The sequence below is a fragment of the Camelina sativa genome, chromosome 17, assembly GCF_030686135.1.
Source record: "Camelina sativa cultivar CO46 ecotype springtype chromosome 17, ASM3068613v1".
Taxonomy (NCBI): Eukaryota; Viridiplantae; Streptophyta; class Magnoliopsida; order Brassicales; family Brassicaceae; genus Camelina; species Camelina sativa.
This window is the reverse complement of record NC_141896.1, coordinates 13,369,996-13,395,507: the sequence shown is the minus strand read 5'-3', so window position 1 is coordinate 13,395,507 and position 25,512 is coordinate 13,369,996. Positions and strand designations below refer to the sequence as shown.

The window sequence follows — 25,512 nt, the reverse complement described above, 5'->3', positions numbered from 1 at the left end:
CTCCAAATCATATATCGAAAGATGATGTAACTATGATAGAAGATTATATATATTTCTTCGACATGGCAAAATTATAGGATGTAAACTTTGATAGAGATTATATATTTTTATTAGAATTTTTTGTCGACATGGCGAAAAAAAAGAGGAACTGATTTGATTATGGTCGACATTGCAATAGAGGGAGACAGACAACATCACAATACAAAGTACCGTGTCTCCTACCGCCGGTCAAAGGGTTCGGTCCCTTTCACGCACATGCCTCCCATAAACCAGAATTAATGAATATGTTAAGAGTTAATTAATTAATCCTATGAAGTTCTTTAACACTAGTAGAAATTGTCATATCATATTTACTTATTCCATAGGTTCATATATAGGTTCGAGTATGTACATAATTCTTAATTACTCTTTTTTTGGAATAGTGTTAAAGTACACTCATGAGTTCTTGAACAAAAGAACATGTGAGTTCAAAAGAATAGAATGTAAAGCAATATTTTGTTATACTTGTTGAATTCACATGTAGGGTCCGTCGAGAATATGATGTTGTGGAGAGATTCAATAATACAGAAAGGGTGGTTAGACTGAGACCAGAGACCTTTTTGACCACCGGATGGTCCGTACTGATTGCGATACGGTGTGGTGGTTAGTGGCGGTGGTGACCATTATGCAGCCACGTCACGCAACCATATCTTCTTCTTTTTTTTTTTTTTTTTTTGAGAATTCGACGCACGAGGTTTTACTATAAATCAATAAATTATTTGGATGCAGAACATTTTTTGTTAGTCCGGCTTTAGTATTACTGTTTTTTAGTTTTATTTTGATGGGCTTCTCCGCACCTTCGTTATGAAAAATACACTTTTTCTTTCTTTCTTTTTTTTCTTTTCTTTTTCTGGTCAATGTGATAAATAGTCTATGAGTAGTTTACATATGTTATCAGCACATTTGCTGTCAAAGCTCGAGCATTTCCTAGATTTTGACTCTTGATATTTACATGGCATCAACTAGATCGATTCGAGAGCTGAAGTCCGAATTAACACTTACAAAGGACTGGAATTGGTAACTTCTCTTTACATTTGGTCTTATAATAAGTTCCCACACAAAAAGACACAATATAAATTGAATTACAAGACATAGATTAATATTTAATCTGCCAGCAAAAATATTAAAGTTATTGATCTTTATGATTTTTTTTTGTTTCAATATATATGAAATCTATGTTGAAAGGTTAAAAAATTTTTGGAACTTTTTGATCATATTAAAATATCTACAAATCTACAATATTATTACAGTGACCAATATTTAATATTTAAAATTTTTATTTTATTTTTATCTAGTTAAAATATATATAATATTCGGTTTAATTAAGCTGTTAACTAAAAACCGGATTATATAGAATAAGAAATCTATTAATCAAGACCATATCAATTTATCTGGAAGGCCAGTGCCGGCTTAACAGGGAGGGGCGGGCAGTGCGACCGCTCCGGGTACATAAATTAAAGAGGTATATACGTATAAGAAAAGAGGTACAAAAGAAAATTTGTAAGTTAAAAATGTATAAAAAAACTTTTAGTAAGCTAAAAGATATAAAAAAAAAAATTTTGTAAGCTAAAAAGGGGCACAAAAAAAAATTTGTAAGTTAAAAAGATACAAAAAAAAAAACTTTGTAAGCTAGAAAGACGCAAAAAGAAAAAATTTATAAGCTAGAAAGAGGTACAAAAAAAAATTATATAAACCAAAGAAATCTAAAAAGTCAGTAATTTTTCTATAGGTTAAAGGGTATTTTTTTTTTATTTTGCCGAGGAGCATGTATTATGTTTAACTGTGAAGGCATGTACAAAGTTTTTATTAAACAAAACGTTGATGTGTTAATTAAAGTCCAAATCATATAAATATTCAAAATTTTCTTCTACCAAAAGAAGAACAATTTTAAAATCTGGGTTGTCTTCAAAATACACACTATTTGTACACGCTTAAAGACAGCCTTACTAATTTATACAATATCCATCAAAGTCCATGCCGAAAAAGAGACCCATGCATGCATGACAGCATATTTCCACTTCACACGTAACTACGTGGGAAGCTCACTTCACCTGAAACCAAACACGCCTCCCACAAATTCTATTTCCTCATTTATTTCTCTATATATACAATTTCACTTAACCACAGACTCTATAACTCAAACTTCTAAACTAATCAGCAGCATATCTCAGTATACACTGTCAAACACACACATTGCTAGACAACCTTGCATTATTATATGGAAAACAACTATATTGGTCAACGAGAGCACAACTTCTCCGTTGACCAAGTGTCTTATAGAGGCGTTCGTCGGAGGAAATGGGGCAAATGGGTGTCGGAGATCCGGGAACCCGGTAAGAAAACCCGTATTTGGCTCGGGAGCTACGAGACAGCCGAGATGGCAGCAGCGGCCTACGATGCTGCGGCTCTTCACCTCCGAGGTCATGGGACCAATCTCAACTTCCCGGAACTGGCCAACAGTTTTCCTCAGCCGGAGAGCTCGAGTCCCGAGCACGTTCAAGCGGCTGCTCAGGAGGCAGCACTTATGTTTAAACCAGGTGGGTCTACTGAACCATCTCTCGACTCCGGTCAAGGAATTTCTCGGGTCGGATTGTCTCCTGATCAGATTCAGGCTATTAATGAGTTTCCATTAGACTCCCCGAGGATGGGGTGGATGCAGGACTTGGAAGTGACTGATTACGAAGAGTTATACGGACGGTTCTTTGGTCAGTACGACAGGGATGAGTTTTTTGAAATGCAGCAACTTCAGTCCATATGGAATTCTAGTTGATATTACATCTGCTTAAACATCTTATTTTATTTATGATGTTACCAACCATTTAAGATTTTGATTTTACTGATTAACTATTTCATGAAATACAATAAAATTTTGACCCGAAATTAATGTTTTTCTTGGGTTCAATTTGTAATCTTTTGTCAAACGAAGATGTGACTGAATCAAATATTATTATATTTTTGGGCTTATGGTCTGCCAGATGATTTGGAATGTTTTATAGGAGAAATAAATACATTTTTGAAGGAAAGAATCAAAAAAAACACTCCAAGGAAATAAATAATGTTATCTTTTATTATATTGATTAAGAAAATCCATTAGATAGACATATACTCCATAAAAAATTATTACAAACCATTCGAAATGGCCACCTTAAAGTACATGTTTTTTTTCTTCTTCCATTTTCTCTACTTAGCATGAGTACCCATTTAATACTTTCTATTACCAAAAGGAATATAATCATCAGTGTGAAGAACAACTGTTGTAGTCAAGAGACAAGAGTACGTATAATAAAAGTTTTTAAATTAGCACATTTATGATCAGTTTTTATTATTAGTCCTAACTGCTTGAAATTTGTAAAATCACTTTTGGATAGATCCTAATGGAAAAGAGTGAAAATGACTGTTTGCACAAATTTGAAAACTGAATTTGGAGAATCCAGTAAGTGATGACTAGGAAAACTCGTAGTTTATAAAAGTTAGAATAATCGCAATTCACTAATTTGCATTGATATCATAGTTCACTCCGTGTGGGGGCAGAAGAGAGACGATTTCAATATAATATGCCGCCCCGAATCTTCTGTGGCCCTACGATGCATTTGACATTTCAGCTTCAGCAATAACTTTCCTTATCCTTAATTTTATCTTCAAAAGTTTTCGATATATTTTTATTAACCGACTAAATATTTTTTAAAAGGTCTAACGACAAATATTAATTGTATCAGTGTGCTGGCTTATACATTTTTTAGGCTTATGGACAATTTTTTAAAATAGGCTTCTTAGAGCATCATTACTGGTGATTACTCTTGTAATTGCTTTAAATAAAAAAATAAGAAAAGGAAGAGAGAAGAGAAATCATGAGGAATCGATGCTTGGTGAAGGACTGGAAGAATCGTTGTTTGGACAGAAATAAAAACGTGTCATTTGCTCATTGGTACATCTTTAGAAAATAAATAAAAAATGAATAAATATAATAAAAATACTTTTTTTTAATCTTCTGAAAAATGTTCACCCATTTCTGGAGGAAAAATGGTCTTAACATATCAAAGATACAAAAAATAATAATTAAAGACCTTTTTACTTATGAAACATATATATAGGGTGTTCCTACTGTTGGCTTTGTAGTTAAGCGGCACAGTCATGGTGATATCAATTGGTATGATGATCGATTCTTAGTATGATACTAGATTACGACCTGCGGTATTAAGTTTTTTTTTTATTATTTTTTTACTATTTTAATACTAATTTTGCTAATGTACTTTTTTGTTAATTTTAGTGATTTAGTATATAATTTGTGGTATACTGCACAACAATTTTTGTTTAATACAATCTTAATTAAATCAGTTTGAATCGACATATTTTATATTGGTGTTGTTAAAATAGTAAAATTAGGATTTAACTTGTATTGAAGTATCATATTAATGATATTTTATTTTTTAGTATTATCAATTCAATCATGTAATGTCATATAACCTGTCGTGTAATATAACTCGTTTGTGTTATTTTGAAAATTTAATATGTTTAAATATTCATAATTTTAAACTTTTTATTAAGTTTAGATATATCAGTATAAATTATAAACTTCTTAAAATTCAATAATTGACTATATACCGTAAATTTACTAAATATGTATGTTGAACACACACTTTTTGTATTAATTGAGTAATATATGTTCGTTTAAAAAAATTCAAATCACAATATATGTAAAAAAAATACACATTTTTATTAACTGTTATGTATTATATGATGATTCACTACATTTAAATTAAAAAAATGATAGGAGAATAATCTTTTTTTTAATATGGAATAAATCTTCTAAATATCTATATTAATTATAGAACATTATATATATGGAAATTTAAAATATTTTAGTTTTGTTTGGTTATAAGGATAGTAGAAGAGTTAACTAAACTTGTTTGGATATGAGTATAAGCATTAAATGGCATTCAATGGTAAATATTTCCATAAATATATTTTTGAGCAAAAATTGCTGCAAAAATACTAGTATAGATATTTGTAGAGTAACTAGATTTTAACCCGCGGTACACCGGGTGCATATAATTTTTATTATTATTTATATTTATGTTGTATTTGTTTGTTAAATATTAGATGTTTTGTAAACAGATGAATAACTAAAATGTTCCGGCTGTTTTTACGGTAATATTTATTCTAAGTTTTTAATCCGAAATATATTTCATGACTATTTGTTTGTTATATTTAGTTTGTTTTGTTTAGTGTTTAAGATTCTATTTTGATTTTTAATTATTATAACAAAAATAAGGGATCTAAATACATAATAAGTATGAATCGAAGTTATTCTTACGTTAAGAATCAAAGCTCACAGGTATTGGAAAACAAAATGGGAATCGAATTATTGTTTTCTTTATTTACAAATGATTCAGAGATAGAATATCTTCAAAACACAATAGAAGTGTGGTTAAATATATCATTGTTTCTATTTCCATATTGATTTTGTTGTAATTTTTTTAAGTTAGAATAGAATATAAAATATTTAAGGAACAAAATCTGAAGTGATGCTATTTTTAGAAATGTTTAAGAGATTAACTTTGAAAATAAGTTTTTAAATAAGTACAAATAAAAAGGTAGAGCCCAAAATGTACTTAAAAATGTATATATAGATTCAACATAGTTCGATGAACTACTCTAATGGTTCTCGCGGTTTTTTTTTGTGTCGTCGTGGTTCTTTTACTTTCGGATGATTATAATAATCTTACTTTTTGTTCTCATGCATAGATTTTGATATTTTGTTATAGATACACGAAAGAAAAAAGAAGAAACATATCAGTTTGGCGTGATCCGTGGATCCCTGATCTACACCCTCGACCTGCAAACGGTAGGGGACAACAACTTCATCCAAATTTAATGGTAAACCATTTGATTAATCATCGGACAACAGAATGGCATTTACCTATACTTTAGGAATATATGGATCCGGAGGATATTCAAACTATTCTTAGTTTTCCTATTAGCAAGTCTTTTAGACCAGATCGATTGGTGTGGCATTATACACAATCTGGTCGGTATTCGGTTAAGTCAGGTTATAAGGTAGCTCAAGATATGAAGGCTGAAATTGAGTATGGTCCCAATTTTAATGCCCTGAAGGCTAAGGCTTGGGATCTTCCGGCACCACCTAAAATTAATCAAACACTTCTTCTGACAAATAGCTTTGGGTTCTCTTCCGGTGATGATGCGATTAGCCTCCCGGGGAGTTAATTATGACAAGATATGCAAGAGATGTGACTTGGAGGAAGAGTCTATTAACCATACCTTATTTGAGTGTCCTCATTCACGTAAGGTTTGGGAGAGGATTTTTGATGGACCTGATACGGATAAGTTCCCATTTGGTTCAATCTATTCAAATTTAGATTTTATATATGGCAAAGGTTTAGCACATATGGCTTTAGGAACTACTCATAGCTCGATTCCGTGGCTGGTCTGGTTCTTATGGAAGGATAGGAATAAAAAAGTTTTTCAAGGATTACAATCAGAGCCAATGGATATCATTAATCAGGCTTTACATGAACAATTGTGGTGGAAGGAATCCCAATTAACTGCAAGGGTTGACACTGTTTTGACGGATTCTTTGATTACGCCGGAGTTGTTAATTCATTGTCAGGTTGATGGCTCGTGGAAAGCCACATAACCACATTCAGGGTTAGGATGGTGGTGTGGTGATGGTGAGAATCAGACTTTGGTAATGGGTGCCAAATGTCAACGTCGCAGTGCATCCCCACTTCATTCAGAGTTAGAAGCATTATTATGGGCGATGGAGTGTATCCGTTCTAGAGAGATTGATTGCCGGAGATTCGAGACGAATTCTGCAGAGTTATTGAAACAACCCTTCCCGTTTTTTTTTTATACCTTAATTTACTAGTGGTCCCATACCCACTAACATCCTATCAACAATCAATAACCGCGGATAACCAAATAAAACAAATTTCCATTAAACCAAAAGAATTCCAACAATTAAAAACCAATATCCAATAACACCATAATCCAAATAAAGAAATAACCAAAAGCTAACATCCTACAATGTTCCATTGACTTAATCTAGCAACCTAACAACTGCTAAACCACAATCAATCAAGCCTCTAGAACATCCCTTCATCATCGCCTTGATTCCACGATCACACTTTGCCCTTACCTGCACATCACAAACAACAATTGAGATGCGTAAGTATTATCATAAATACTTAGTGAGGCCATCCTCCCATCTACTGGGTTATACACACAAGCATATGAGACTCCCAAGTCAACAAACAACAATAACACAATCAATACATCAAACCAGGAAAATAAGACTCGGCAGGTACTAGTGTCGACCGATGCTCAATCGGTGTCGACCGATGCTACAGGAACTGGTGCCGACCGATGCTGAAATGGTGCCGATCGATGCTACTCAAGACGGTGCCGATCGATGCTCCACAAAAGTGGTATCGATCGATGCCTCTTCTGCAGACACGATCTGCACGAAACTCAGCGACGAACTCCGATTCCAATCAACACAAATCCGACTCCAAACACATCTAACCATCTCGGAGTTCACTAGAAACCCCAAATACAATGTACCCAAGCAAGCAAACACCACAAATAACAAGGAATCACACAAAACAAAGGAGATCTCATGCTTAGATCAACCATGGTCAAGCACTCACCTCAAGAACAGGAAGATTGAATTGAGAAACGTGGAAAACAACACCTCCTGAAGCTCCCCCTTCGTTTCCAGCAACAACTAACACTTCTACAGCCTCAGATCTCTCCAAAATCTCCAAGAACAAGCCCAGAAAATCTCAGAAACGTTTTCTCTCTTTTCTCTCTTTTCTCTCTTTCTTTTCACTCAACGGCGACAACAATGAGACTTCCCCCAAAACCCTTAATTCGTCTCTTAACACCTTAAATGCGATTTAGGGATTTTAATTGAACCAAACCGAACCAATCAGCAATTAAAACGAACCCGACCAAACCGGAACACATGGTATCGATCGATGCCACCAAGGGTGTCGATCGACACCCACACCAAAATTACAAAAATTGGTTCGCGGATGTTACAGTTATTATCGATGGTGCAAGCTCCGGAGGAGTGGCCGATTTTCTCAACGCTTCTGGAGGAGTTTCAGGTGCTTAGTGCTTCATTGCCTCCTTTCACCCTTATCAAGATCCCAAGGACGTCCAATGTGAAGACTGATTGCTTAGCTCGTTCTTCTAGAGTGTTAGTTTCAGAATCGTTTTTTGTAAACAATTTTTCTCCAGTTTAGGCAACCAATCGAGGAGTTTTATTTTAATTAATTAATGTGAGGTTGGAAATAAAAAAGAAAAAAAAGATGAGCGTCATAAACTTGATAATTAATTTAATATTATCTTTTTATTAAAGTATCCACCAAGCACAATATTAACAGGGATACTTATCTTGTACATAAGGTGAAATCGACTTATTGACAGACCATAAATAAGCTAATTAAAAACAAGATCAAATATCATAAAATTCCATAAAGTAAATAAAACATAGATAAAAGGGATTGTCCTCATTTGTTCAACCCAAGACTTTTTTTATTTTTATTTTTTAAGATATTACTTTTCCTCGACTCCAAACCTAGATGTCACTAGGTCGATCCAAACCTAGATGTCACTAGGTCGATCCTCAATTAGATGAGGATGGTCGGATTTAGGCTGGCATAAGCAAGCAAATCTTCATCACGCATGAACACAGCCATGTCTTGTTCGGGTAAGCCTATCCATGCTTCTACACTTTTCCCATCCTTTGCATCCATCAACAAGACACACAACTTATTATTAAGGATACTAGCAATGCTAGGTCCTATCCAAACGGGAACACCCATTCCAAAGTCAACCTCATAAAAACGTTTACTACACCAACTAGTCACAACATATAAGTTTGTGTCTGGTCTTAACGCCAATAAGAACTCAAAACCCTTTTTCATCAAGTTCTGTCCAAGCGTGGCTCTAGTAGCACTCTCTTTGATCATCTCATTAACTCCTTCTTTAGCCTTTCTGAATTGAGCCACGATCTGATCGATCTCCATGACGCTCCCTGGTTCTTTCTTGAAAAAAAAGGACGTTAGTAGATTTCCTATAGCGTCTTGTGACAAAATATCAGAAGACGTCCTAAGACGTATGTCCATGGCTAGATTTATCATGGATGACCAGTTGCATCTTGATGAAGCTGCTTTTGTGGCACATTTCCATATCAATGCCGAAATAGCTTCCACACGTGTAGGAACCGCCACAGTTTCACTAGCTGCCTTGCTTTTAAGCTCGGCGATCTTAGATGATTCGAAGACGAACCTCTTCGTCACACACTTCTCACTGGAACCAGTAAGAGCGTCCATTTTGGGGACCTGAAAAGAGGTCTTCGCAGGAGGGTAGATAGTGGTCGATGCAAAGAGAGGACTACTCACCGTAAGATCATTAGAGTTCCCTTTTGTTGTAGCGGCCCAGTCCGAGACAAAAGTGAAAAGTGAAGCCGCATCACAGATCAGGTGAGAGATGCCGACCGCGACCGCTACACCTGATCCTGACCCAAAGGAACTGACCTTGACATTAACCAACGGCCAGGCTGTTGGAGATTCTCCTGGAGCAGTTGTTGGAAGGAGTTTCTCGAAAGATTCATCAGTGTTTAGGGTTTTGAGGTAATCAGAGAGAAGCAGATCGGTACGTGCCTCTGTGAAGACGGCTCCTTCATCGTTGCAGGTAATGGAGCTGCCATCTATGCGACCAGCAAGAGGGTAGAAACGTGAGAGAGTTTGGGACAGAGATGTTTTCAGTTTCTGGGAGGTGGTCTCTGAGTTGAGATCATTGGTGTTGTTGTAGAAGAAGATTGTAGAGACGTAAATTTCTGGATTTGAGAAGTCGACAATGGAGAGTTGAATTTGGTCATTGTGAGGTGTTGGTGAATCAGAAGCGGAAGCAGGCTTGATCACTTCTCTTTTGACTTCCTCTAGGTTAAGTTCCATCTTTGTTCTCTGATTTCTAAAAGAATGCAATAGCTTGTACTGCTTCAAGAGGACAACATTCTCTATTATATAGTTGCATAATGTTATCTTTTGTAATCTTATTATTAAATAAAAAGTAGATGAAATCCATAGAGATTAAATTCATTGGATTTTGATATTGACTACAGATTTGGTGCTTTTGCTTTTTAGAATTAGATTTTAGTTTAAATGTTTGTATCTATATAGTATTTTTGAATCAGTTTTAAGAAATAAATACTCATTATCGAATTATTTACCATTGCCTTTTATATTATTAGTTACCAAATCATCAAAATCAATTGTAGGTTAAGATTTTTAAAAATAAGAAAATCCTCTATCTAATTAAAACATAAATATGTGATTTTCTTTTCACTTTTATTTGATTTTATATTTAAATATTTTTATTTATTATATAATATATTTAGTTAATAAAAATTTTGATTTTTTTCTTTATATGATATAACTCAATTTTTTTAAACTGACATATATTAATCAATTTTAAAATGAACATATATTACTCAATCGATGAATAAAAAATGTGTATACAGTATCCCACATCGACTGAAAAAATTGAACAATAATTCAGATTAATATAAATTTAAAATATCATTAATTCGGTGTTACAACACAGGTAAATCAACATTCAATAATTTTCTTAACACATCAATAATATTAAAATATTTTACATATCGAATTAGTTTAATTAAACTATGATTATGTAAATAACAAATTAATCCCGGTTAAATCTTAGTTTTTTGTCACTATTGGACCATAACTGGATCCGTAATGATTGTGATGGTATATGTTCTTAGTAGACTTATCATTTCCACTAGACTATAATAGTATAATCACTTAACAAATCTTAGTTATTAATAATTTACTGAAATCGTTTAAAATATATTGTCTGATATTTTGTAGATTTTTTTTATTAAAATATTTCATTATACATAGTTTTATCTCCCTTATTCATATATTAAAGTAATCGGTTTAAAGGTAGAATCATTTTCCAAATGACACATAATTAAAAAAAATCTGTACCAAAAGGGACACTTATTCTAAAATGGATGGAGTATATCTTAAAGGGGTTAATATTTGATATTATCTTGAAGTTCAATTATAATTATGTGTTATTAATAAATGATTTTTTGAAGACAAAATTAAGAATTACAACAATATTTGATAGTTTCTTTGTCAACATACAAGTTAATTATTAATATATTAAGAGAAATACCCTAAACTAGCACCATTCTAAGTTTTTCTTCCAGAGTTAGCACACACGCTCAATTTTTCCAAAACTAGCATTTTTCTAAAATTAATTATTATATTAACTAATGACAAAAAGAGGAAAAAAAATAATCAGAATCTTATAAGAAGCTTAGGGTCGTACTAACGCAAAATCTCCGACGAATCCACAAGCTCTGTTTTTGAGGAAAGAGCATGTGTTTGGAGCTTAGGTTTTCACAACAAAAGCTAGATTTGGAGGGAAGAACCGATAGATTTCTATTTGATTGTGGTGTTGATGAAGACGACGAGCTCGATTTTCTGCATATAGCAAATCCATCGCTACCGTCGTTTCAGTCTCTCGAATTCCCACGCCCATGAAAACGGACTCAGCAACGGCGAGCTTCAGTGAGAGAATCTTGTTTGCTGTTCTCGAATCTGTTTGTAACGCCCCCGAACCGTCCTAGGACCACGGAGGCCATCGGACAGCCACGGGACACCACTCGCAGAATTGCACCTGGGTGATCCGGTCGAGGGACGGAAGCTGCAGACTTCCCGACCGGTCCTCCCTGGCACAACTCCACCCGCAGACAAGGTTACTTAGGCTTTGCAATCCTCGTGGCCTGGTGCGTTGTGTTAGCCCGGACAAGGCCGAGTATCATTTGCAACTTGCCATGCTTTCCTGAAAACCGAATATATTACTTTAACAAAATATTTCATCGTAAATAAATCATTAAAGCAATATATAAAGATAGTCGGAAAGATATACTGTACTCGTTTTAAGAAAGTATAGGGTTTACAAGAAACACAAGTTAAACCCTATCCAGTACCCTAACGTTTGCTCCGGCTCTAAACTCACTTAGGCCTCCCTGCAAGACCAAAAATAATATCATGAGTAATCTAAGATTACTCAGTGAGCCTGGGCACCCCTTCTCTTAAACGGGATTCTACTTCCCCAACCCGACTACCCTGGTAAGCAAGACAAACAAGCAAGTTATTCAAACTTAACAAGTCATCAAAGCTACACAACAGAAACATTAGCGGAAGCAATATACAACACACCTGCGAGAAACAGTTAGATCACTATGACTCCACTCGGACGATCTAGACTCGCAAAGAAGACTAGAAATAGACAAGCAACACTTGAATACTCTAGACTCTTCTTACTCCACAAACCAACCAACAAACAAGGACGTCTAGAGAATACTGCAAGGGACACTTGAAATATCCTAGACTCCTTAACCAAAAATCCAAATAAAGACATCTAGAATACTACAAGGGTTACTTGGAATACCCTAGACTCTTTTCACCTATGGGCCCTCGATAATCTGTTCCATTCCATACCATCCCTCATGCCGAGACCACAAAGGTCACCAGCAATGAGCCCACAACTTAGCTACATCGTCACGTAGCAGTCACGCTAGTAGCTAGCTAGCTGTGACAGTGTCTCGCTCAAGTGGTCGCCGGGAACTCTCGCGAGACAACCGCATATGGAAACAGAAGATCGACACTCTATTCTAGCTAGGACTCAAGAAACAAATTCAAGAGACTTCGCTAAAATACCACTACACTTTCAAGCAAGAAAATCAAGCAAAACAAGCAAGAAATTCAAGCAAGAAAACATACAACAATCATTAAGCATTACGAATGGCAATTCAACTTAGATTGTTCTACATGCATGCAACCAACTGATTTACTTAAGCAAATTAATGCAATAAGTTTACTCATGCATGCAACCCATTTAAAATACTTAAGCAAATTAATGCAATAAGTTTACTCATGCATGCAACCCATTTGAAATACTTAAGCAAATTAATGCAATAAGTTTACTCATGCATGCAACCCATTTTCAAGCGATTTAACTCAATTTAAATCCTTTTAGTCCGATTATGCATGCAAGCTACTCTCATCCAACTTTTATGCAACAACATTGCAAAAATAACTCCATCAAATTTTAAATTATGCATGCAACCGATTATTAAGCAAATAAAATTTGCTAACAACTTCGATCCATAACATGCATGCAACCAATTTTAAGCAACTAAAATTGCTAACACTTCAACTCATAATGCGCATGCAACACCCCTTGTCCAGATTTTAAGTAAGCCCAATTTACTTAAAGACATTCAAATTCGTCCATGATCTTGCATGGTGATTCCTAGCTTAAATTCAATGTCATTTCGACATGAATCTAGCATGAATCCTACCAAAATTATGCATGCACCCCTTTTGACTGATTCTACCGTGAATCTAGTCTACATGCAACACACAATTACCGCAGAACTCACCTTGACGCGATCGGTGATGATTGGACTTCACGGCACCGCGGATCAGACACTTCTCAGCTTCTCGACCAACTTTACCGCAAATCCTTGTCTTCTCCTCTCGACGTAGGCAGCACTTCGCTTCGACCACCCTCTCGACGATCTCTCTCGAGAATCTCTCTCTCTCTCGAGAATCTCTCTCTAGATTTAGAGAGAGAAGCAAGCTTTAGGGTGTTTAACTTTGAGGAAATAAGAGAAATGAGAAGATGAAGTCCCAAAGCCCCTATTTATAGGCTCGACCCTCTTCTCTCTCTTCCTTGGTGCGCTTTGCCAAGTGGCAAAATTTTTGATGCATGCGGCACGTGCATTACACCGCCCAATACTCGACCACCATTTTGCTTAAATCCCCCAAAATATCTCTGCATGTCTTGCATGTAAGATGATTGGTCAATTTCTTGAGAAAAATGATTTTCGCATTTTCTCGACCAAATCCGTCCTCTTCGTCCGATACTCTCGACAATTCTCGACCATTCTCGACCATCGTTCGACCATCGTCGGTCTTCTTGGCATTTTCTCGGACAACTCTCTCGACAACTCGGATGCTATCGATCCCCTCGACAAAACCGGGTAATTTCTCGGTCTCTCGGACATTGTCGATTCCTTCGGCAACTCTCGACGAATTTCCTCGACGAATTTTCTCGACACTCTCGACAGATTTCCTCGACGAATTTTCTCGACACTCTCGACGAATTTCCTCGACGAATTTTCTCGACATTCTCGACGAATTTCCTCGACCACTTCTCTCGACATTCTCGACAGATTATCTCGACCAGTTTTCTCGACTATCTCGACAGATTGTCTCGACCACTCCTTGGACGTCTCGGTACTTTTCCCAGTATTTACCCGACTTTCCGCGGATGCTACCTTCCGCATAAACTGATGGTTTTTCGATCGGCCCTTAAGGTCTCGATCGCACCTCCGGTCACTTCAGTCCTTGGCTCGGCCATTTCTCGACTCGCGAATTTTTCCTCGGACGTTCTTCGGTAGGTCCTTTTTATTTTACTTCCTCTTCCTCCTTAAGTCTTTTCCGGGCCATTTCCTCGAACTTTTATTTTGGGATTTCTGCCCTTAGTGAGGGTCACTACATTCTCCCCCCCTTATAAGAATTCGTCCCCAAATTCTCGAACTTCTTTCTCCTCTCCTCAGGATATCGATACTTCTTGACACAAGGGTCCACGTCTTGTGATTACCACCGCGTCAATATCATTATTGAAATCCTTTCCTTAGTTCTTTCGTCTCCATAGTCTTACTTCACACTTATACCACCGTTGTCAATGCTTTTGAAAAGCTTTTTCATCTCCAGCATTTACTTGGTCCTCCAAAATGCTTTGTGTATCAAGACTTCTCCTTGATGTATTGAGACTTATCCACTCCTTTGATCTCTTTAATTCACGGCTTTTCTTTCTTCAGCTTTTTCTTGGCTCTTTGCCTTGGTGCATTTTCTAGTTCACTCTGACTCCTTTGATTTTTCTCTTCACTTTGTTACCTTCTTTGTTCTTTCCCAAGTTTGGCTCAATAGAACACACTTGTTCCGCCATCAAGCACAAGATTGGCTTCTTTGTCCTCGTCGACCATTATTTTCTTGCACCCTCTTGTCTATTCATAGACAATTTCACCTTCCATGTATTATCTTCTTGCACCCTCTTATGCGCTTAATACTTGGATCATGCGTTGCTTTCGCATTTTCTCGGTCACACTTATTCCGACCTTCTTAGTTTGTTTTTGCCACTTTCTCTCAGGCATTGGGTTTGCCTTCTTAAATCGTTTCGCCATTTTCGATTTAATTGCAACACTCTTTTGCTCTTAACTGAACTAATTGCCCCTTTTTCATAGTTGAAATCTCTTGATCTTTCTTGATCTTCTTCTCTTTTGTCTGATCGCGCCGCGCGGTGACTTATGTGAATCCTCATCGATCACGCTGAAGAATGCAAGCTAATTATGCGAAATAATTAACTATGCAACCTATAAAACTCAAGCAACAATCAAAGCAAGTAATTCAAACAAGCAAAGATTAACAAGGAGTTAAATAGCACCACAAACAACACAACACGGCTAAAGAACACAAAGGTACTTTTACAAAAGACACAAAGGTTCTACACCACTTAGCCGATAAATTTAAGGGTTCGGATCCTAGACAAACACAACGAGGTTAAGTCTAGAAGCTTACAACAAAAAGAAAACTTATCCGACCCTTACACAACATCCCCAGAGGAAAACTTCCCTTACTCCCAGCCAGTCTACGGGTCCTGAGCCTAGTACACACTTCGCATGTGCACTCGCACTCCCTAGCTGGCTCATCAGGTCGCGGTTCTGCAGGAGGTACGGTTGAGGTAGAGGCAGCAGGCGTAGAGGTTCCAGCTTGGCTCATCGGGTTCACTTCTACTTGTTCAATTCGACCCACCGGGTTCTCTCCCGGTTCCTCGAACTGATTGGTTGGGCTTAATCTCTCGCGCACCATCCGATACGGACAACTATGGAGATAGTGTCCTCTTCACCACACACGGTACACACAACCCGCTCCGGATCCGGAAAATGTTGAGGTCTTGTCCTCCAACAATGATTGTTCGGATGCCCGGTTCTCCACACGCCTCACACTGCCTCCAGTATCTCATGCGGTCAGGGTTTGGGCAGCGATAGGCAAAATGCCCTCGCAATCCGCACCACTCACAATACTCGTACGTCGGGTCACACATGCGCCTTAACGTCGGCCTCCAACAATTCCTTGTCCAATGCCCGACTCCCTCACACAGATCGCAATAACGCAGATTCCTCCTATCGACTTGGTTCGGGTAGACCACCCTCTTTCTAGCGGTGGCCCTCACTCTCAGCCGGCCTCTCGGCTGTGTGGTCACTGACCGCGTCTCCAGCTGTTCCCTTGCCTGGAACTCTCGTTAAGTCATTCCCGACCTCATCAAATTCGAACTACTCTCTCCACTCTCGAGCCTTACTTGCTCTCGGTTCTGCCTCCTTAGCCGACGCATCCTCTCCAAATCTCGGTCCATTGGTTCCCCCTCTTGTCCTGGTAACACTACCCGTAATGGTACAGCTCGAATGGGACTGTTGCGCCTCGGCACAATTTGATTTGGCTCCTCGTGATCTGGTACAACTTGGTCTCGATCACCTCGATCCCTTGTCACTCGGCTTGATTCTCTTTGTTCTCTTACCACACGAATCGGTTCCCTTGTTCGTTCAACGCTCGACCTGTGCTCGGCCTTGACCTCTCGTCTTCTCTAGGCTCCGCACTCGTGTCAGCTTCTTGGTCTTGGCCTCTCCTCGGCTCTACCACAAAAGTTGGTATCCCCTCATCATCACTCGACAAAACGTCGATCACCTCCACTTCTTTAGTCATTGATTCCTCGATCTTAGAATTTCCATCACCTTCCCTTTCTTTTTCGGCCTCCGGACCCATAGGTTCCCTCGCAACTTCCTCCACTCTCTCTGGTACAACTCCCGTACCCCTAACAACACCTCCTTCTTCCGACTCATACAAATCAGCCCAGATGTCAAGCATCCTTTCGAGCATCTCCGGATGCTCCCTCATATAATCCCCATGATTATTTTCATCAAATTGATCCTCTAAGAGATCCAACAACAACCTGAGCAGCTCATTGGCAAGCTCCAGCTCTACTTCCCCATGGTTTCCAATCAGAGTGGCTTGGAAATTCCCTTGCGCGTCTATCCTCACTTGGATACGGCTCGGCTCTCCAAATTCAAACACAATCGTTTGATCATCCTGATCCACCTCCATCCCCTCCGGTTCGACTGGAAACTCGGATGGATTGGCGTCATCCTCGTCCAATAACCCATCTAAACTCCAATCGTCTGGGTCAATCGGCTCATGACTACTTTCCGACTCCGTCGACAAATACCCATTCTGATGCCCAAAATCCTCATGCCTCGGCCCCTCACTCCCTGAACCGTCTCCGCAACCTGAATCACCTGAAGACATTCTAAAATATCGAGGTAAGGATTGATTTTTTGGAATTTTTATTGTTAGATGTGGAATTTTCATTGTTAGATGTTGAAATTGTTCTTTGTAAAATCTGACTTGTTGTTGTGTGTAGGGATGTTAAAAGTGCAAATGAGGAACATGAGAGAGAGAGTTACCAATGATGAATGGGGTCAAATAAGATATCAAATCAATTGGAGTTTTGGATTATGGGATTTTGTTCATAAGCTCTCTTTAGTCTTGTTTCTCGTTTTTAATCATTGCAAGCTAGTTAACTAACAAAAAACACCAATCTTTAAACTTTTTTTTGTATGTTATTGTAATGTTTGAGTGAGCTTTTTGTTTGTCAAAAACAGATGATGTGTAGAGCACATTTTTTAGAAATGGGGAAAGAGAAGCATAAGAAAATGATGAATCAAGGCTTTGAAGCTTCTATAAGTTTGTTATAGTGAAGCTTGTAAGGAGATGGAGATTAGAAGGACTGATTTGAATTGGTAGGTACCAAGCTTGCTATGAGTTTTTGAATTGTTTTGCTAATGGCATAGATCAACTTGGTAGTGTTTCTTGGGGTTTAAAGGTTAATCAATTTGGTAGTGTTGCAGAACTAGTTTAAATGTGGGGTGATATATAAGATATCTCTTGAAGTAATGTTAAAACAAAAATTGAATTCATGGACTGATCATGTTGTTGAATAAGGTTTTCAGCTCTAACTCAAGTGATTGATAGTATACATGATGACAAATATTTCAAGAACAAAGCAGAGAGTTGATGATGAAGATTAGAAAATGGGCACTTGAGTGGAAGTTTGAGTTCGTCATTATGGAAGGTCTTCCTAAAATTCAAGAGCACCTTCCTAAAAGCTATGGAATCCTTCCTATTTTTTAAAAAAATGTGTTTTAAAATCTCTTTATATGTGTTTTGCTTTATTGTATCACATATTACTTCATTAGTGATGTATAATGATTTGATTATGTGCACATATTGGTGTTTTACAATAAAAGTAGCAAATAGAAATATCCAACATGATGTTTTAGGAATATCTTCCTAAACGTCAATGACTTAATCCTAAATTTCAAGGAGTTCTTCCTAAACGTCAATGTCTCCTTCCTAATACTCTTTTTTTCTTTTCATGACAGTCTTCCTGAAATTCAAGAAATCATTCATAAATATATGAGAATCCTTCTTGAATGTTACATTCAAATCCTTCTTATATGTTTACCGGTGAAAACATAGCTATCTACCAAAATATCAAGATAATTAATACAAAACCTTCCTGAATATGTTTTAAAACAAGTCTTGTGGTGAAAACCATCCAAACTATCTTTCATAACCAAAATCCTAATGCTAAAACAAAGACCATGTGAATACAAAGAATCAAACTGTAAATACTTCTATCTCATATGGAAAATGAAGCCTTCAATCTTGTATGAGCACCGTTCGTCTTTGATTCGGAGTGTTATTGCAGCTCCAGTTCTTCCTGAACTTTTTTATGAAGGTCATCCTGAAGTTCAAGGAAACTTTCTTGAATTTCGTTCAATCCTTCCTGAATTTTCATAAGATGGAAGTAAGAACCTATATATCTTAGAGCATACGTTAAAACTAAAAAAGAGCAGAACATATTAACAAATAACAGTATGTACAAGACCATCCCAGAAAAAAACATAAGATAATAACAAAGAGATCAAGAATCTAAGAAAACATAAGATTAGGGTACAAAAAAGAGAGACAATATAATAAGAAGGGAGAGTTACTAGAATATTACATAAAAGCTTCCTTTTTACAAAAGTAACACACAATTGTTGGTAATTACTAGAATAAACTATGTACCCTTAATACCCCTGAAACCAGTGTTGGGAAAAAATGTAATTACGGCTAATGTCATTAGTAAAATAAAAAAAAACATTGGAAGTTGGGACTAAGTCTACCGATCCTTTGATGGTAGATTTATACACGTGGACTGATTAAAGGTGTACGTCAGATATTTTTGGTACACTTAGTTGTAGTGCTGGTACACTTTACCGTCGACGTAGATGGTACACTTAGTTGTAGTGTTGGTACACTTATCCGTCGACGTATATGAAATCGATTCGTTAGATTAAGTTGGTAGAGGAATTTTCCTTTGATGATAGACTTTTGTTTTTAGCGTGTGTAGCGGCAAACGTAAAAGGGTGGGAAGATATTTATGGTAGACTAATGGCCTGTTGCGACAGATTTATGCGACACCCTTCTCTCCTTACAGATATTTTTGGTATACTTTGTTTGTTTTTTGAAATAGTTTTCGTAGTGTTGTGGTAGGCTTCTTGTACGTGGTAGATTTAGTAAGCAAGATTGACAGCTGTAAAGTCTTACCAGAATAACACGAATTTGTTTGAGCTGGCAAAGACAGTCTAGCGTTGCGATAGACTTATTGGAAGAAGATCTAAACACCTTTCCTGTTCTTCCGATCTATGGTGTTCATGTAATAAAGTTTGTAGCAGATTCATCACTCGTGTTCTGTTTGTCGGCCGGAGCAAACGTCTTTTTCCTACTCAGTTTCGTAAATCTTTCCTCTCAGTTCATCCATGGAAGAGCAAGATATCGTTTTGGCGTGTGGGAGGTGGAGGGTAGACAAAAAGCGATGGTTGTTTGATGTTGATACTAGGAAAGGGTGCAGGATTATAGTTGCCGATAAAGAAACAAAGTTTGAAGACTTTACTGCTATGGTGTACGATGACTTTGGTTTCTGTGAAAGAATTTCTGCCATAAAGTTGAACTATATGTTAGATAGATATAAAAAAAAGCGGATGTTATATGCCACCGGTGATTGTTTCGAATGGTCGGCAGTTTCAAAACTTTCTCAAACAGCATAGGAGTGAACTCATCCGGCTATGCGTTGAGATCGAAGTTAAATCTGGTGAAACCTTGTTCGAGGAAGTTAAACCGAAAACCCCAGAACCAACACCCAAGACCCCTCAAGTCGTTGTAGATGATTTCGTAGGCGTGGTAGAGGAAATGGGACAGAAAGATGATGAGTACGAGAGTCGGAAGGAAGACGATGAAGATAATGTAGGAAATGATGTAGATGAAGATGAAGTAGATGACGAGGACAACCGTAGATTTGATTACTGTGACGACAGCGATGGTGCAAGTTCAGGGGATGAAGACTATCTGCTGTACTCCAACTTCGCCCCGAATGAAGTAGAGGAATCATTGGACGACGGACCTGGGGGTGGGTCTTGTATAGAGGAAAATGTGTGTAACACAGAATCAAATAACCGTACCCGCAAGACTAACTCTGCAGCTGATCCAATTGAGAAGGAGGTTCGCAAGATAGAAAACAAAGGTGGTGATATTGCTGTGGGGGATAAGTTTGATAGCAAAGAAACGTTGGTGGCACAGTTGAGGGTGCTGAGTGTATTAGATAAATATGATTACAATGTTCGATATTCAACGCCCATTTTGTTAATCGTTGAGTGTTGGGTAAAAGGTTGTAAATGGAGAATACGGGCTTCAACCATGGGTGATTCGCCGGTGTTTCATATTCGCAAATATTGTCGTGAACATACTTGCTCTGTTACGGAACGATATGGCCGTAGCCGTAATGATAAACCACCAATCCGAGCTCAATTATACAAGGATTATGTTGGTGGTGTGGGAGGTTCTGTTGTGCCAAATCTTGTTGGGGATGGGCTCAACCTACGATATGGTGTACAAGTTGGCTACTGGAATACTTTAATATGTTTGTTTTATGGTTGGCTCTGTGTATGTGATGGTCTATAGGGTGTACAAACAGATCGTAGCTTAAGTTTGTTGGGTTTGTCAGAAATTAGTTGATTCTATGGCCTGCACTGCATATATATATAATTCGATCTAGTTGATATTGTTTAGTGCTGATGTCTTTTACTGACCATTTTCATATAATAGCTTGGCTACTGGAAGGCACATCGTACACTTATAAAGGCGCGGGAGTATGTTAGGGGTACACCTGAAAGTGGATACGCTGAATTACCTACATATTTATACAGGCTGAGGTGATCTAATCCGGTGACCCTTACTAGACTGGTCGTTGATGCAGAAGACAGATTCAAGTATGTTTTCATTGCGATTGCTGGATGCATTAAGGGTTTCAGGTATATGCGGAAAGTTGTAGTTGTAGATGGAACCTTTTTGAAAGGTGAATTCAAAGGGACTCTTCTGATAGCGACAACACAAGATGGGAATTTTAATATTTTTCCTCTGGTGTATGCGGTTGTTGATACAGAGAACGACGTGTCGTGGGAATGGTTCTTTACTCAATTAAGTAGTGTAATTCCTGATGATGTAGAGCTTGCACTGATATCTGACCGGCATAAATCTATTGGTAAAGCTATCGCTAAAGTGTACCCCCTGGCAAGTCGAGGAATCTGCACTTATCATCTTCACAAGAATATTATCCTAAGATTTAGTGGGAGCGAAACATTCCGGCTGGTAAAAAAAGCAGCTGCAGCGTACCGTGTAGTTGATTTCGAAGAAATCTTCCAGCAAATTCAAGAAGCAAATCCGCAACTGCATGCTTATTTGGTGCGTGCAGATGTAACCAAGTGGAGCAGGGCGCACTTTCCTGGTGATAGGTACAACTTCACCACGAGCAACATTGCAGAATCGCTAAACAAAGTACTGAATCCTGCGAGAGCCTATCCCATTGTAGAGTTATTAGAAGCTGTTCGGAATATGTTGACACGTTGGTTTGCTACAAGGAGAAAACAAGCTGCCGCAATGCCAACTTTACTCACCAAAGAAGTGGAGAACCTGTTATAGGTGTGACATTCATCAACATATCCATCGATATATATGTTAACGAAAGGCCTGGAAAATGTTAGTGGATATGTTGTGTTGTTTTGGTTATATGAACTTACGCTTTCATTTACTCATAGGCAGGTATTGAACATTCAAGGCGTCTAAAGGTTCAAGAAATTGATGAAGATCGATTTGAAGTAAGTGGTTGTACCTCAATGCATGTTGTCAGTCTGAGGTATAAGAGGTGTTCATGTAGGCGTTTTGATCTAGAGAGGATGCCATGCGTACATGCTATCGCAGCCGCATATACGGCCAACGTATCATTTATAAACCAGCACCATCCATACTTCTGCAGAGACAGCCTTTACAGTGGGTATGCGGAGGCGATAATACCGATAGATACATCCTGCATCGTTCCTACTGATATTACACCGTCCAGATGTAAACCGCCTTTTGTTAGGAATCCTCCAGGAAGGCCAAAGATGTCGAGGATGAAGTCTTTTGTCGAGGTTGCGTTGGAGACGAAGCGGCCCCGCAAACAGCATGCTTGTTCTCAGTGTCAACAGGTTGGCCAAAATCGTACAACATGTCCAGCTAATACGTAGTGCATGGGCGACAATAGACGTGTTATCTTTTCTTGGCGTGAGGATAATACTCTTTTTTCCTAAGTGTCAACATAGCTCTTTGTAATGATGGACCTTTTTAATTTCTAAGCCCACATTGTTGTTTAACTATAATTGTTGGAGAAATTGTCCCTGGCTGTCCTAGTTGGGCCTATTACTCGTGTGGGCTTTTTAGAAATATGAAGCAAACGGTTTTTTGTTTGAATAAGAAGCTTAGAAAAGCGAAATATATCTGTTTGTGTACTTTATATGGTCCATTAGAGAGGACATAATGCGATGGAAGGATAGTGTTGACATGTACACTTATCGTAGATAACTATTGTTATGTACGTACATATATTACGGAGTACTAAATTTTATATTTTGTTGACAAAACATAACCATATATTATCCAGAATCAGCGTAATATTGGGTTCACTCAAAAGTACAAACACACCGGGGAAAAAAAAAGTTAATAAATTGCATAAATCTGTGGCAGTTCTTTAAATATGCTAAACTCCCTAAGCCCTCCCTTTCGCCCATCTAGTTCCTTTCTTCTCAAGGTACTGCATTCTCCCCTACGTGCTCCATTATATGTTCTATATAGTAACGTCCAGCGTTTTCAGATCTGCGGTAAATATAGAAAGTGTATTAACATATTTTACAGTAGCAACATATACAATTAGATATTTTAATAGGAAAACAAACAGCTGACATCGCCTTGTGATGTTCAATTCCCTCGAAATCTGGTTTTATATATATTTGCGAAGAGGCAAGGAGCACCTACAGAACATTTACAAAATTAGATGTATATGGTTTCACAAGGCTAGTTTCCTTATCTGATCTATCAAATCGAACATACCTTCGTAGCTTCCAACCTTCCAGAACCGCAAAATACAAAAGACGGGTTCGGATGTAAAAGTAAGATGACACCCGAGTGCTTCCCAAGCATTTATGAAGTGAGCAGCATAATCATCTAGGGCACGACACTTGAGGGTTTCATTCCTACGATTTTCTCATGTTAACATAGAATGGGAATAAGAAAAAACTTTAAATGTAAATGTATTGAAAAGGTAGCACAAATCTCCTTTACCTCCCATTCAGTAGGGTGAGGACAACTTCATTGGCCGCATTTGCCCCCTCGAGCAATCTTCTGTCTTCCACCCCAACTACACACCCACAGATATCTGATTCGGGGTAGACACATACTTTAAACGTTACGACCTATGTATTTTGATATGAAATTGTCTACTACCCTATTTATTTAGTATCAGGCCTAAAAACTAGTGATAATCACAAATATATAGATTTGCAAACGTTTTTTAAACGTTGTTTCAAACAATTTGTGTAATTGAAAATTGAAGATAAGCGTACCGAATGATATGGGATGGGTAATTCTCCCTCGAGATATATCACCCAAATCCTCGAAACGGAAGTAGTGTTTTTGATTCACCGGTGCGAGCAGGCCCATCGTCGACTCATCAGTAAATTTGATTTGGAAATGATGATGTGTATTCCTCTCCCTAAGTGTTGGCTGGATGACCTTGAAAGTCCTAATTTCATACAAATCACCATCATAGATATACTTCCTCATTTTCTTGTAGGTCCCTGGTAAAAACGCCACCTCGATTGTGTCACCCTATAAATTGCATATCAATTGTGTTTAAGGCCACTGGTAGGTTAAGAAAGAACTTCGTGCAAAAATTTTACAAAGTAAAATGGACTAACCCGTGTATCAGCAAGGAGCAGAACCCGCTTTTGAAAGAACTCAATAACAAACCACGAATTCAAGACCTTCGCTTGGATACACCAATTCGTTCTTCCTGGTCTAAGATCAGCGATGGCATCAACTCTAAACTCCATGGTTTTCTCTGATAATTTCCAGTTAATAGTTTTTCCACTGGGTTTGGAAAGGAGACAGGGAGATGCTACTTAAATAAAACAAAGCGTCACAACTGGTAGTTGTGTCTTACTAGCGAGTCTCTCTCTCTCCTTCTCTAATAAGCGCGACTCTTCGCTTTCTTTTAAATTGTTTTTTCTCAGTAAGTCCAATGTAATTTTTTAATTTTTAAATGGGGCCTCAACTGAAAGCAATTTTTAAAATGAATCCTTATCTGAAAACAAATTTTAAAAATGAGGCCTTTTAAAAGAAACTAACTCTTAAATTGAGGCCTTATTATTAAGAAAATAAACAAAAAATCCTTACCGAATGGGCTTACTAAAATTGAGGCCCAATACCTATGTATCATAGGGATGTGTACACATCCGACTTCACCAACCGAATGCACAGTTGTAACAAAACGATACATTACTCGTACCAAACGTAAGCACCCATGTACCCAAACACACTTTGTTGTACATACACAATAGGCAGATATATCAATTGTGTATAGTTGTTTTGCAAGATAGAACAGTAAAAAAGGAAAGGATAACCAGAAGAGAAAACCATGATTAAAAAACCATGGAAAAATAACTAGAAGAGAAAACCATGGAAACAAAAGGCCGGATTCAGTGCGCGTACACCCTATGACGTAGATATTAGTACGGCGTTTATAACAGAAGACATTTAGATGAAACGTATAGGGCGAAACATCTAAAGAGATAATATAACTAAAGGATCT

The 25,512-nt window shown here is 37.5% G+C and overlaps 3 protein-coding genes and 1 pseudogene across 4 annotated transcripts; 2 read left to right on the top strand and 2 right to left on the bottom strand.

Annotated features, from left to right (window-relative positions):
- The first annotated feature begins 2,175 nt into the window (after positions 1-2,175).
- LOC109131807 (ethylene-responsive transcription factor ERF022) lies at positions 2,176-3,001 on the top strand. The gene has a single exon (XM_019242985.2). It carries the CDS (start codon positions 2,258-2,260, stop codon positions 2,807-2,809), a length of 552 nt encoding a protein of 183 aa, XP_019098530.1. The 5' UTR covers positions 2,176-2,257; the 3' UTR covers positions 2,810-3,001.
- A 5,386-nt stretch (positions 3,002-8,387) lies between these two features.
- LOC147923651 (BAHD acyltransferase BIA1 pseudogene) lies at positions 8,388-10,064 on the bottom strand (annotated as a pseudogene). The gene has a single exon (XR_015585956.1). The product of XR_015585956.1 is annotated as a BAHD acyltransferase BIA1 pseudogene (transcript).
- A 10,260-nt stretch (positions 10,065-20,324) lies between these two features.
- Positions 20,325-22,894, top strand: LOC147923650 (uncharacterized). Its single transcript, XM_087496509.1, has 4 exons — positions 20,325-21,275; positions 21,438-21,492; positions 21,589-22,233; positions 22,431-22,894. Exons 1-4 carry the CDS (start codon positions 20,325-20,327, stop codon positions 22,892-22,894), a joined length of 2,115 nt encoding a protein of 704 aa, XP_087352635.1.
- Positions 22,895-23,449: 555 nt separating this feature from the next.
- On the bottom strand, positions 23,450-24,754 carry LOC147923649 (uncharacterized). Its single transcript, XM_087496508.1, has 6 exons — positions 24,620-24,754; positions 24,266-24,530; positions 23,985-24,078; positions 23,770-23,896; positions 23,607-23,674; positions 23,450-23,519 (listed from the first exon to the last, which is right to left on the bottom strand). The coding sequence occupies exons 1-6, from the start codon at positions 24,752-24,754 to the stop codon at positions 23,450-23,452; spliced, it is 759 nt and encodes a 252-aa protein (XP_087352634.1).
- Between the last annotated feature and the right edge of the window lie 758 nt (positions 24,755-25,512).

Bases quoted from the DNA above. Each gene is read 5' to 3' on its own strand.
- LOC147923650 (XM_087496509.1), top strand. From the start codon at position 20,325: ATGCCACCGGTGATTGTTTCGAATGGTCGGCAGTTTCAAAACTTTCTC. The intron at 21,276-21,437 runs GTATGTGATGGT...TTCATATAATAG, and splicing joins TGTTTTATGGTTGGCTCTGT to CTTGGCTACTGGAAGGCACA. The intron at 21,493-21,588 runs GTACACCTGAAA...TCGTTGATGCAG, and splicing joins GGCGCGGGAGTATGTTAGGG to AAGACAGATTCAAGTATGTT.
- LOC109131807 (XM_019242985.2), top strand. From the start codon at position 2,258: ATGGAAAACAACTATATTGGTCAACGAGAGCACAACTTCTCCGTTGAC.
- LOC147923649 (XM_087496508.1), bottom strand. From the start codon at position 24,754: ATGGAGTTTAGAGTTGATGCCATCGCTGATCTTAGACCAGGAAGAACG. The intron at 24,079-24,265 runs GTACGCTTATCT...ACCCCGAATCAG, and splicing joins TACCCATCCCATATCATTCG to ATATCTGTGGGTGTGTAGTT. The intron at 23,520-23,606 runs GTCAGCTGTTTG...TATTTACCGCAG, and splicing joins ATTGAACATCACAAGGCGAT to ATCTGAAAACGCTGGACGTT.